Source organism: Chiloscyllium plagiosum, unplaced genomic scaffold, assembly GCF_037043375.1.
Source record: "Chiloscyllium plagiosum isolate Xiang-an unplaced genomic scaffold, Cpla_swu_hap1 HiC_scaffold_8, whole genome shotgun sequence".
NCBI classification, from domain to species: Eukaryota; Metazoa; Chordata; class Chondrichthyes; order Orectolobiformes; family Hemiscylliidae; genus Chiloscyllium; species Chiloscyllium plagiosum.
The window spans coordinates 106,007,413-106,021,264 of NW_028270146.1; the positions used below are offsets into that span (position 1 = coordinate 106,007,413).

General features: G+C 46.7%; 1 protein-coding gene across 1 annotated transcript in view; it reads left to right on the forward strand.

The window, feature by feature from the left end:
• The window catches only part of LOC122554034 (polypeptide N-acetylgalactosaminyltransferase 16-like), a 119,871-nt gene that overhangs the window by 11,409 nt on the left and 94,610 nt on the right, over window positions 1-13,852 (forward strand). Inside the window, exon 2 of the mRNA XM_043698521.2 lies at window positions 3,828-3,926. Within this exon, the coding sequence (XP_043554456.2) occupies window positions 3,828-3,926 (99 nt within the window). The remainder of the gene's footprint in view (window positions 1-3,827; window positions 3,927-13,852) is intronic.

Here is a 13,852-nt window from a genome sequence, read left to right on the forward strand (position 1 = left end):
TGTTTCCACACTGTAGGGAATCTAATCAAATCTAATCTATATACCCTGGAGTTGAGAAGGGATCTCATAGAAATGTATAAAATTTGAACAGGACAAGACATAGTAAATGTGGGAAGGCTGTTCCCAATGACCAGGGGAGTCCCGGACTGGGGTGGGGTGGGGTGGGGGGAAGGGTGGTCACAGCCTCAAGATACAGGATAGCCCATTTAGGACTGAGATGAGGAGAAATTTCTTCACCCAGAGAGAGGTGGAATTCTCTGCCACAGAAAGCAGTTGAGGTGAAAACATTGAATGTTTTCAAGGAGGAGTTGGGTCGAGTTCTTACGGCGAAAGGGATCAAAGGGTATGGGGGGAAAGCGAGAACCAGAGACTGAGATGCATGATCAGCCACAATCATTGATTAGATTAGATTACTTACAGTGTGGAAACAGGCCCTTCGGCCCAACAAGTCCACACTGACCCGCCGAAGCGCAACCCACCCATACCCCTACATGTACCCCTTACCTAACACTATGGGCAATTTAGCATGGCCAATTCACCTAACCTGCACATCTTTGGACTGTGGGAGGAAACCGGAGCACCCGGAGGAAACCCATGGAGACACGGGGAGAACGTGCAAACTCCACACAGTCAGTCGCCTGAGGCGGGAATTGAACCCGGGTCTCTGGCGCTGTGAGGCAGCAGTGCTAACCACTGTGCCACCATGCCGCCCATGTTGATGGCGGAACAAGTCAGAAGGGCTGAATGGCCTGCTCCTTCTATTTTCTATGTTTCCAGGTTTCTAAGTGCAGGACAGAATAGTTCAAGTACAGAAAATACAATAAAATTGTCACATTCCTCATTTACATATTGCACTCTTATGTTTCTGAATCCAAATACAAAGTTGGAACATTTAATATGTATGATCAGAAATTATTTACATTCCAATGCAAGCTAATTCTATATTTTGACAAACCCTTGGGATATCCCAGTAGAAAGATCTCGTCCCCATGCAGTTTTGGAGAGACGTAAACATTGCTGTACATTATCAAGGAGGGTCCCCTCGACAGACTGAGGTATTGATTAATCACCTTCAACTCAGCAAATGAGGAAGCTACGACTTGTGTCCAGTTAAATAAATCACCGTGCTCACTGACCACCCGTTGGCCGACAATCTGGCAATCCCTCACTTCGAAAATTCTCGTCTTCTTTTATAGAAAAATGCCACATATGTTTTAAATTTTTTTTCCTCGCACTTTCATAGAGATAATTTCATCGAATCCCTACAGTGTGGAAACAGGCCATTCGGCCCAATAAGTCCGCACCAACCCTCCAAAGAATATCCTACCCAGACCCATTCCCCAACCACTCTACATTTTACCCCTGACTAATGCACCTAACCTACACACCCCTGAACGCTATGGGGTAATTTAGCACGGCCAATTCACCCTAACCTGCACATCTTTGGTCTGTGGGAGGAAACCGGAGCACCCGGAGGAAACCCACACAGACACATACCAACAGATTGAAGAATTGCCTTTCCCTGCAGTTATTGGAATTCTGAATGGACCTTTCAAGCTTTAAAATTAATACTGATCTCATTCTTTGTGCAAACTGAATACAGCCAGTCCCCCGGCGCTGGGATCGAACCTGGGTCCCTGGCACTGTGAGTTGTGCACAGCTGATTTGTTTCAGTCCTCGCGTGATTGCCTTTGGCTTGTTTTGTGGTTTCAGGGCTTTTAGGGGGGATTGACACCTTGCCTCCTTACCTCTGTCACCTTCTCCAGCCCTGATAACTCTCTGAGGTATGTGCGTTCTTTGAATTTGGTCAGCTTGGATGCTTGACATGTTTAACCCCACACAGCAATAGCCTGTGCCTTCAGCTGTACTGGGGATCCAAACTGTGCAATTCCTTCCTTAAACATCTCTTCCATGCCTTAAGATGCTCTCAGATAGCTGTGGCCATCTGTCCTGATACCACTTTATGTGGATCAGTGTCCGACTTTAGATAATAACTTCCTGTGAAGCAACTTTGATGGCATTAAATTAATAACTGTAAATACATTTTGTTTTATTGAGTGAACCACCATAACCCTGTACAGTTTGATCGATATTCCAATATTGGCCTGGGATGGGTGCACTTGTAAAGTTTAGTTTGTCATCGATTCTGGAAGAGATCACTGTTCACAGACTTTTGGAACCTTGCAAAGTGTGTTTTAAGAGATTTGTGCACGCACGCAATAAAAATCTTTACATTTTTTTGGCCTGTTCCATGCCAATAGCTGTTTGCCTGTGGGCTCTTTAGAGATGTCTCTGTGTGATCATTTTGCGTCAATAAATGCAGATCGAGGGTCTCGACCGACTAATGTGATTGGCCAGGTTAATGCTCCGAGGATGATGGGAGGGCAGGAACGATATTGAGCTTAAAAATTGCAAGCTTCAGTTTGTGAAAAGAGGAAAGAAAAACTTGAAGTTGTAATGTGCGCTTCACAGCTTTAGGGTAGCTCAAGGTGCTTTCCACTAAGTGAAGTATTTGTGAAGTGTACATTGTAAGAAAGAATCCTGGTGCTTAGTTTCCCAATGATTTGATTTGATTTATTGTTGTCCCATGTCCCTAAGTTCAGTGAAAAGTTTTGTTTTGTGTGAAGTATCACAATGTACAAAGTGCATCGGGGTGATAGAACAGAGCTAGCCATAGGGGAGTTACACAAAAAGCGAGATCAGTATGAATGTTAAAGTTTGAAAGGTCCAGTCAGAGTTCTAATAACTGCAGGGAAGATGCTATTCTTGAATCTGTTGGTATGTGTGTTTAAGCTTTTGTATCTTCTGCCTGAGGGAAGAGACTGGAAGAGTGCACAGCCGGGGTGAGAGGGGTCTTGGATGATGCCTTCCCGAGGAGTAAGGACAGAGTCAGTGAATGGAAGGTTGGCTTGTGTCCATTGAAGCAATGAAACCACTACCTGACTGCACAAAGTCTGTAATTGGGGCAGCACTGCTGCCTCACAGTGCCAGGGACCCGGGTTCGATTCCAGCCTCGGGCAACCGTCTGTGTGGAGTTTGCACGTTCTCCCCATGTATGCGTGGGTTTCCTGCAATTGCTCCTATTTCTTCCCACAATCCAGAGATGTGTGGGTCGGGTGAATCGGCCATGCTAAATTGCCCATGGTGTTCAGGGATGTGTAGGTTAGGTGCATTAGTCACAGGGGAATGGGTGGGTTATTCTTCAGAGGGTTGGTGTGGACTTGTTGGGCTGAATTCTAATAACATGTACATTGGAGCATTTCTGTTTTGCATTGCTATGTATTTGGCGTGATTGCCATTAATTAATGAAGTCAGTGTTAACTCCAAACTGAATAGAAAGTACCGTGGATGCTGGAGATCTGAAATAAAGGCAGATAATGCTGCCAATACTCAGTGGGTCTGGCAGCATCTGTGGAGAGAGAAAAACCGAGCTGGCCTGTCAATTAGGGTGAACTTTTGTCAAAGATGCGGGAAGATGGGAATGTAATAGACGAAAGACGCTGGAGATGAGAGTCAAGAGTGTGGTGGTGGAAAGCCCAGCAGGTCAGGCAGCATCCGAGGGCCAGGAAAATCAACGTTTCGGGCAAAACACCTTCATCAGGAATGGAATAGAGCCAGTGGGAGACAAGGCAGAGAGCAGCAGAACGAAAGGGGAAGGTGCGCAATGAGATTCAATCGTGAAAGATATTGTGTTGCTGTGGTCGAAGTTAGTGTTGATGGTAATATTAGAGAAACGAAAGGCAGTACAGATCATCCACTGAGGGTCTTACTACTGTCACTGTGGTTCAGTTCTGTGTTCTAACTGGCCTTCTTTCGGTGTTTTTCAGGTGCTCCGCCCTACAGTACAGCCAAGACTTGCCGGTGACCAGTGTCATCATCACCTTCCACAATGAAGCTCGCTCCACACTGCTGCGCACCGTGAAGAGGTACCAACACACCATCACCTCTCACTTGATGTGCCCCAGGCACCAAATGTCCAGATTGTTGCCTGTCTGTTCGTAGGGGTAGGCCATTCATCCCTTCGAGCTTTGATCGTCTACCTCCAACGACAATTTCCTGTACTGTCCTAGACGGCACTAGTGCGTAGAAACCCACTGGTCATCTCCTCCACTATCTTCAGACAGCTCTTGTCACTCGATTTTCCCTGCTCGCTCTGTCTGTCCTTCCAATTACAGGTTAAAGGCAGTACAGAAGGAGTGCTGCATGGCCAGAGGTGCTGTGTTGTGACTGTGAGTTTAAACTACGCCTATTCTCTCAAGTGGACTAAATGATCCCATGACCCTATTCAAAGAGAAATAGACTGTGTGCGTGTGCGGTTGCATGTGTACGTGTGTGACTGTGTATGCATGCGCACATGTTCATAAAAGTGTGCATGTGTGCATGAATGTATATCGGTGTATGTAGGCTTGAGTGTGTGTGTGTATGTGTCTGTGCATGTGTGTGTGTATGTGTCTGTGCATGTGTGTGTGTGCGCGCGTCGGTGTGTATGTGTCCGTGTATGTGTATGTGTGCATGTGTGTGTGTATATGTGTCTGTGTGCGTGTCCGCATGTGTATGTGTGTATATGTCCGTGTGTGTGTATGCGTCTGTGTGTGCATGTGTGTGTATGTGTCTGTGTGTGCATGTGTGTGTATGCACGCGCGTGTGTGTCTGTGTCCGTGTATGTGTGTGTCTGTGTCTGTGTGTGTGTGTGTCCGTGTGTATCCGTGTCCGTGTGTGTGTGTCTGTGTGTGTTGGTGGGACGTTGGAGTTCTCCCTGATGCCTGCTATGTGCAATTTGATTACTGCGGTCCCTCAATTACAAGTGGCCACCACTTAGAAAGAACTCAGTCAGCTCGATGTCACTATTATTTTTGAACAGGAGAATGTCATGGTTGCTGTGGTTGTGAAAGGTGGCACATAAATGCAGGATTTTACATCTTGTCCCTCTATATTCAATGACCACATCCTGAAATTTTGGAATTGTTAACTTCGTTGCATTCCCATTAAGCCTCCTTCAAAACTTTCTCCCGGGATCTTCCACCTCTTTTGATGCATTCTCCCTTCCGGGCCATTAACTGCTTACAGATCCCTCTTGAGCTCTGTGGAAGTATTCTTTCACGGGATGTGGGCATCACTGGAAAGGCTGGCATTTGCTGCCTGTCCATAATTGCCCTTGAACTGAGAGGCTTGCTTAGCCGTTGCCGAGGGCAGTTACGAGGCAACCACATCGTTGTGGGTTTAGAGTCACATGTAGATCAGACTGGGTAAGGATGGAAGTTTCCTTCCCTAAAGGTCATTGGTGTTTTGCATGATCCTTTTTATCTTGCCAGTGAAGTCCACATCTCATAAAGGTAAAGAAGCAGAGAGGTTTGAGCTAAGCTCTCTTCCTGGTTTAAATTGCTGAGTTGATATTAATTAGGAGCGAACTTTGCACTCTGCAGAGTCACCAGATTTAAACCTGTCTCCCTTAATTCCACTGAAAGCACTGATACATCGCACCAAACCCAAGTAATCATTCTTCATTCGTAAGCCTGGCCAACAAGCCCGTCTGACTGTTGTGGGGTTAACACCAGAAACCCAATTCACTCCTCACCTGCCCTCCACTCATTCTCCAGCATTAGGCATTGGGAGTAGGAGTGTGACCCCTGACTCATTGTTTTCCAACCTGACTCAGGGGCACTTGTGATCCTTTGCGGAGTCCTCATTGGTGCCTTCAAGTGGATCACCTAACTCAGTCCCAAACAGATAACCTCTGCCATCTAGAAGGACAAGGGCAGCAGATATATGGGAGCACCACCACTTTTAGTTCCCCTCCAAGCCACTCACAACCTGACATTGAAATGTATTGCCTTTTCTTCACTGTTGCTGGGTCAAAATCCTGCTTTCCTTCCCTAAGGGTATTATAGGTGTCACTACACCCCAAGGACTGCACTAAGTCCAAACAGCAGCCCACCGCCATCACCTCAAGGGCAATTAGGGACCAGCAATAAATGCTGCATTTATTTGCATAAGAATTTCAAAAGGTAATGGGTGTTAAGAAGGGGTGTTTTTCTTATTTCTCTTGAACCTTTTGTTTATTAATTAGAAAGTACTGTAGATGGGGAGAAAGGCTGTTTGACCGATGTCCAAGAACCATCCAATTGGCGAGTGAAGAATCTGTTCACCGTCCAATTAGCTTTTGGGAAGCTAGTGCCAATGAGGATGGATGTACCATGTGACCAATGGAAGGAGAACTTGCAAAACTATGTATAAGTTCGGTACCTAAACCGAGAGGGTATAAATATCAGCAAAAAAAAAAAGAGTGCTTTATTCTCGAAAAGTGAAGGCTGATAGAAATCATTAAAATTGTGAAAGGGCTTGATCGAGTAAATGCAGAAATGTTTCTGCTTGTGATCTTGAACACTTTGATACGTACATATTGCGAACAAGACTAGACAACTCTGCACCTTGAACTCGCTCTACCATTTAATAAGATCATGGCTGTTCTGATACAAGTTGTTGTCTATCCCTAATGACCTTTCGCCATTCCCCTGCCCCCTAACCTCCGGGGAAAGTCTATCCACGTCCGCCTTAAAAATATTTCAAGACTTCTCTTCCATCACCTTTTCAGGAAGAGAGCTTCGTCACCCTCTATGACAAATAATTTGTGCTCATCTCGGTCTTAAATCAGTGACTCCGGATCTTTAACAGTCACCTTCTAATTCCTAGGTTCATCCGCAAGAGGAAACATCCTTTCCACATCCACTTGGTAAAGTCTCCTCAAGAACATTCACGTTATAATTAAGTCACCTCTGACCCTTCTAAACTCCTGTAGATGCAGCCTGCCCTCATAAGGCAATCCACTCATTCTGGGTTTTTGCCCATTAAATCTTCAGGGAAGGTTTCCAATCCATGAACATCTTTCTTGAAGTAAGGGGACAAACACTGCACACTGTACTCCATGTGCAGTCTCACTAGTGGCCCTGAAAAATTGAATCATAATCTCTATACTTTTATACTGAATTCCCCTTGCAATAAATGATAATGTTCTATTAACTTACTTGCTGTACATTCATATTCTATTAGCTTTCTTAATTACTTCTGTGATTCTTTCATCAGGACACACAGATCTCTCTATCTTAGGGCTACAGGAAGAGGCTGAATAGGCTGGGGCTATTTTCCTTGAAGCATTGGAGGTTGAGGGGGTGACCTTAGAAAGGTTTATAAAATCATGAGGGGCGTGGACCGGGCAGGGGAGTCCAAAACTAGAGGGCATAGGTTTAAGGTGGGGGGGGGCCGGGAATTAAAAGGGACCTGAGGGGCAGAGTGTGTATGGAATGAGCTGCCAGATGAAGTAGTGTAGGCTGGTACAATTACAATATTTAAAAGGTATGGGATAAGCATATGAGTAGGAAGGGTTTAGAGGGATATGGGCCAAATGCTGGCAAACGGGACGAGATTAATTTAGGATATCTGGTCGGCATGGACGGTTTTGATCAAAGGGTCTGTTTCTGTGCTGTACATCTCTATGACTGTGCAATCTTCCACCGTTTAGATGATGTGCTTCTTTTTTATTCTTTCAGTCAACATGGACGATTTTCACATTGTACCCCATTTGCCCACATGCTTATCTGTTAAAATTCTCCTCATGTCTTCTTGACAACTGACTTCCCTACCTATCTTTGTGTCATCACTGAATTTAGCTCCCACGCCTTCACTTCCTTCATCCAAGTCATTTATATAAAATAATCTCTGCAAACTGTAAAGAGCTGAGGCCCCAGCAATGACTGGCACGCCACTCGTGACATCTTATCATCTGAAAAAGACCCACTTATTCCCACTCTCGGTTGTCTGGTGGCCAGTCAATCCTCTATCCATGCCAATGTAGTACTCCCTCCACCAGGAGCTTTCATATATCCTCAACAATCTCTGATGTGGCACCTTATTAAATGTTTTTTTGGAAATATAAGTATAGTATATCCAACGGTTTCCTGTTCCTCCACACCTCAAGGAACTCCAAGAAATTGCTGAAACATAATTTCCCTTTTCACAGAACCATGTTCACTTTGCTTAACTAATAAAGCTTCAAGTAAGTAATAAGTTACAAACACATCCAATAGGGAATTCAGGAGAAGTTTTGTATGTGGGGAGTGCTGGTACACAAGGTACTTTTGTTTTAATAGAGTTGAACAGCTCGAAAGCAGACCCTTCGGCCCAACCCGTCTCTGCCGACTAGGTTTCCCAAACTAAACTAGCCCCATTTGCCTGCATTTGGCCCACATCTCTCTAAACCTTGCCTATACTTACTGAAAATTAACGGCAGCATGGGAATTAGCTGAGGGAGGAAGAGAGACACACCTATCGAACTGTGTCGGCCACAGATTAAAACATGTGAATTGAATTGAATTTATTGTCAATGTACCGAGGCACAGTGAAAAGCTTTGTCTTGCCAGCAATACAGGCAGATCACAGAGTTAAGTAGTATAGATAGTAAATAATAGGTAAACAGCAGCAAAAACAAAAACACAGGTAGAGGCGAATGTTAAGAGTTTGTGAGTCCATTCAGTATTCTAACAACAGTAGGGTAGAAACTGTTTCCAAACCGGCTGGTGCGTGTGTTCAGGCTTCTGTACCTTCTCCCTGATGGTAGAGGTTGTAGGAAAATATTGTTGGGGTGTCCACATGAAGAGTCCAAGAAAGCTTGTTGTGGATGAGCACTCCCAGGAGCTTGACACTCTCCACTCCTTCCACCTCTGTGCTGTTAATGTATAGGGGGCATGTGTAACAAAAGTCAATAATGAGTTCCTTGGTTTTGCCGGCATTGAGAGCTAGGTTATTCTCAGTACACCATTTTTTCAGATCTTCCACCTCCCATCTGTAATCTGTTTCGTCGCCATCTGAGATTCGACCGACTACGGTGGTGTCATCAGCGAACTTGTAAATGGCACTAGTCTGGTATCTGGCGATGCAGTCATGGGTATACAGTGAGTATAGTAGGGGGCTGAGTACACACCCCTGGGGGGGCTCCAGTGTTAAGTGTTAGTGAGGATGAAATATTATTTCCAATCTTCACTGATTGTGACCTGTGGGTCAGGAAACTGAGGATCCAGTTGCAGAGAGTGGGGCTCAGTCTGAGATCACCAAGTTTAATAATCAGTCTCAAGGGGAGATGTGTGAGACGCTTGGGTATGGTTGACACTCTGTCTGTGCTCTGGGCCTGGAGTTGGCTCGGTGGGTAGCTGTAGGTGCACTGCTTTGACAAAGGGCACTGTCTCATTGAACAGGCTGGAACGAAGCCTCCCTCAGATGGATGTAAAAGATCCTCCTCCGAGGGCGAGTCCATGTCCGGATCAAATGTTGAATCCTCTGCACGAGATCGTTTGACCGGACGTCTCTACACCCCTGTCCCTGAAAAGCTGGTCTGACTACCGGGGTCTCCCACAGGTACAGTGGGGAGGCAGGTCCTGAATCCATAATGCCATAAGGTACAGTCGGAGAATTAGGCCATTCAACCCCATTGCCCCTGATCCCCTTACTAATCCACTCCAGTGGGATCGCACCTTGTACTGTTGGCGTTAAGCTGGCTCCCCTCCACCCCAACTGTGCAGCCACTGACTACAGCCTCCTCCCACCTCAGCTCCAAACCCACCCCCTCTCCTGGAGGCGTCTGGGTTTCCGTGGCAACATGCATATGGATTGGGCTTTCCATCACATGTACGTCAGGGGAAGCGTTTACAACTCGATAACTGATCAGTTTGACCATGTTGCTAACACAGCTTCCCTGGCAACAAGACTTGAACCCAGAGGCTTCTGGCTTAGGGGCAGGGACACTGCCCACTGTGTCACCAGGTCTCCTTCAAGTGCAGACAATGTGGTCATAATCACATTGCTGATCCTGGGAACATGTGTAGAAATTGGCTCCCAGGCATTCACCCACCCCCCACTCCCCCAGTTACAGCAGTGACTACAAACCTAGGGGACGTTACCAGCTGTAAACGCCTGGGTGACCTCAGGGTGCAACTCAAATGCAAGCTCTTTCTTTCTCACCTGTAACCTTCCTGCAGTTAGGCTGGGGTTAGTTCCTGAGTGCTCCACTGAGATAATGCGGTGAGCTGGCCCAGGGAAGTGTAGTGTGCTGACTCACTCTACCCCAGTGTCCAATTCCTGAAGAAAGGCTCATGCCCGAAACGTTGATTCTCCTGCTCCTCAGATGCTGCCTGACCTGCCGTGCTTTTCCAGCACCATGCTCTCGACTCTGACCTCCAGCGTCTGCAGTCCTCACTATCACCTACCTCAGTGACCCCGTGCACATCCCAGCACAGGCCATCTTCTTCAGGAAATAAAACAGCAGCTGCTTACATTTATCCTGAATACAAAATACCCAAAGGATGTGGTGGACAAAATTTGATAGCGGGTGACATTGAATGGTGGAGGGGCCTTCCTCATAGAGCTTCAGTCCTAAAGAGGAGAGAAAGAGAGAGAGACCCACCACCCTCTGCCTGAAGAACTTTCCACGGATATCTACCCTAAACCTTTCCCCTCTCACCTTGAACCCGTGATCCCTAGGAATTGGGTTCCCCACTCTGGGAAAAAGCTTCTTGCTATCCACCCTGCCTATACCTTTTGTAGACCTCAATCAGGTCCCCCCCCCACTTCAACCTCCGTCTCGCTAATGAAAATAATCCTAATCTACTCAACCTCTCTTCATAGCTAGCACCCTCCACACTAGGCAACATCCTGGTGAACCTCCTGTGCACCCTCTCTAAAGCATCCACATCCTTTTGGGAATGTGGCCACCAGAACTCTACGCAGCTTTCCAAATGTGGCCAAACCAAAGTCTTATACAACTGTAACATGACCTGCCAACTCTTGTACTCAATTCCCCGTCCGATGAAGGAAAGCCTGCCGTATGCCTTCTTGACCACTCTACTGAGCTGCGTTGCTACCTTTCAGGGTAGAATGGACCTGAGGTGAAAGGACAGCTGATGGCACGCTGAATAAATAAACACGGAGTGGGGGTGTTCTCAAGAATTGTGAGGACTGCTGGTGATTGCGGGATGGAGCAGGTTATAGCAGTGAAGTGGGGCGTGACAGGGATACTGGGGACAGTGAAAGCTCAAAGGGAACTGGAAATAAGGCCAAGAATCTGAGATGGAGTTTAGTTTGGATAAATATGAGGTGTTGCGTTTTGGTAAGACCAAACTAGGATAGGGCTTACACAATTAATGGTCAGACCCCAGGGAGTGCTGTCGAACAGAGAGATGTAGGGATGCAAGTACATAGTTCCTTAAAAGAGGCATCACAGGTGGACAGGGTAGTGAAGACAGGGTGATTTGGCGTGCTTGCCTTAATCGGTCAGAGCACTGAGTACAGGGGTGGGGATGTCATGTTGTGGCTGTACAAGACATTGGTAAGACCACATTTGGAGTACTGCGTACAATTCTAGCTGCCCTGCTATAGGAAGGATGTTGTTAAACTAGAAAGGATACAGGAAAAGAAATTACCAGGATGTTGCCAGGACTGGAGGGTTTGAGTTGGAAAGAGCAGCGGGAAGGCTGGAACTTCATTCCTTGGAGCTTCAGAGGCTGAGGGGTGACCTTAAAAATTCATGAGGGGCATGGATGGGGTGAATAGCCAAGGTCTTTTTCCGAGGGTGGGGGAGTCCAAAACTAGAGGGCAGAGGTTTATGGTGAGAGGGGCAAGATTTAAAACGGACCTGGGTCATAACTGCTTCCCCAAATGCGCTGTCAGAGAAGGTGGTAGAGGTAAGTCCAGCTGCAACATTTCAAAAAAAATGTGGACAGGTAAATGGATTGGAAAGGCTTAGAGTGATATGGGCCAAATGCGGGCAAGTGAGACTAGTTCCTTTTCAGACATTTGGGGTCTGTACGTCTCTAACTGGGATTGGCTGCGGCGAGGGGGTCTAAAGCACCAAAACTGTCAAAAGGGGCAGCATGGTGGCTCAGAGGTTAGCACAGCGCCAGGTACCCAGGTTCGATTCCAGTCTCGGGTGTCTGCCTGTGGGGAGTTTGCACATTCTCCCTGCGTCTGTGTGGGTTTCCTCCGGGTGCTCTGGTTGCCTCCCACAGTCTGAAGATGTGTAGTGTAAGTGGATTAACCCTAGGGTTACAGTGACAGGGTAGGGGTTTGGGTAGGATGCTGTTCTGAGTTTCGATGCAGACTTGTTGGGCTGAATGGCCTCTATCTGCACTGTCGGGATTCTGTGATTTGACAAGGGAACGGGAGTCGGATTCTGAACAGCTCGAGCTGTGGCTGAACTGCAGGTCCAGCTTTGTAACCTTTCGCAGTCAATAACAGGATCTGAAAATGAAAGCTCTTCTGCTGTTGAGACTGGGGATTGGGGGCTGCTTAGTTGTGGGCCCCGCACCCTCCACCTACAGAGAACAGAAACAAGCTCCGACAGGAACCTTCAAACACCTTCTGGCCAGAACCACTCAAGTCGACTAGCAATTGAAGGCAGCGTGGTTTGTGAGCGGCAGCCTTTGAACAGACTGCAGAGTGCTGGGTTATACAGCACTGACTGAGAATGTTGCCCACTGTAACAGGAGTTACTACCCACATCATTACATTTTCACAAACCCTTCCTGCTTTCTAATCTTCAAAATGGTTTTGTTGACGTATAAACAGTTCATTCACACGGAGCTGAGGAAAATAGCATCATGTTAGGGAGAGAGACAGAGACCAGGAGCTGTTTTACAAGAACGGTTCAGGAATGATGAACTTCAGTGATGAGGATAGATTGAAGATGTTGGGATTTTCCTTCTTGGAGAGAAGGTGGCTCAGCTATCCGATAGAGGTTCTCAAAATCATAAGCGGCCTGGACAGACTAGATAGGGAGAAATAACAGAAACGAAAATGAGAGGGTGTAGGTTTAAAGCCATCTGCAATTGAAGCAAGGGTGATGTGAGAAAAATCCTCTCTTCACACAGTGAGTTGTTAGGGTACTGCCTGGAAATGTGGTGTAGGCAGATTCAATGGAGGCATTCAAGAGGGTATTGGCTCAAAATGGTGTGTAGGGATGTGGAGCTAAGGCAGGATTAGATTAGATTCCCGACAGTGTGGGAACAGGCCCTTCAGCTCAACAAGTCCACACCCACCCTCTGAAGAATGACCCAATCCCCTACATTTACTCCTCACTAATGCACCTAATAGTATGGGCAATTCACCTAACCTGCACATCTTTGGATTGTGGGAGGAAACCCACGCAGGCACAGAGACTCCTCACAGACAGTCACCCGAGGCTGGAATTGAACCCGACTCCCTGGCGCTGTGAGGCAGCAGTGCTAACCACTGAGTCACCATGCCGCCCAATTGGTTGGCACTAGGAAATGATTGTTGAATGGACTGGTACAGCCAAGATGGGCTGAATCGCTTCTTTCCGCTCTGTACCAGTCTGTGATTCTATCTGTGTGAGTCTGAGCGGTGGGGCGTGGGAGTGAGGGTTTGGCAGGCCAGTGTGCAGCTTCTTTCATGAACAAAGCACTGAGCTCGAGAATCTTCCATCTTGCCTGCAGCTAGAGCTGACAGCACCATCAATGTGTCAAACTGTGTGTCTGAGCCGTTGTCAATGGAGATGTTCAGGACTCCTCTTTCACAGTGACAGCACTCCAGCCCATCTTCACTCCCTCACCTGTCTGAAGGTGGATTAACTCGGAATGGGTTAAAAATGACACTCCACAAACTGAACCGAATGATTTAGGTTGATACTGTTTGTAAGGAACAGCTTTCTCTTGTATACGATGCCGTAGGGGTCTGTGTAAGTACAAGTCTGATACATGCTTCGTAATAAACACCAGCAGGTGCAGGAGAAACTCAGCAGGTCTGGCAACATCTGTGGAAAGAGAAACACTTGGAATTCACCTTTTAAACC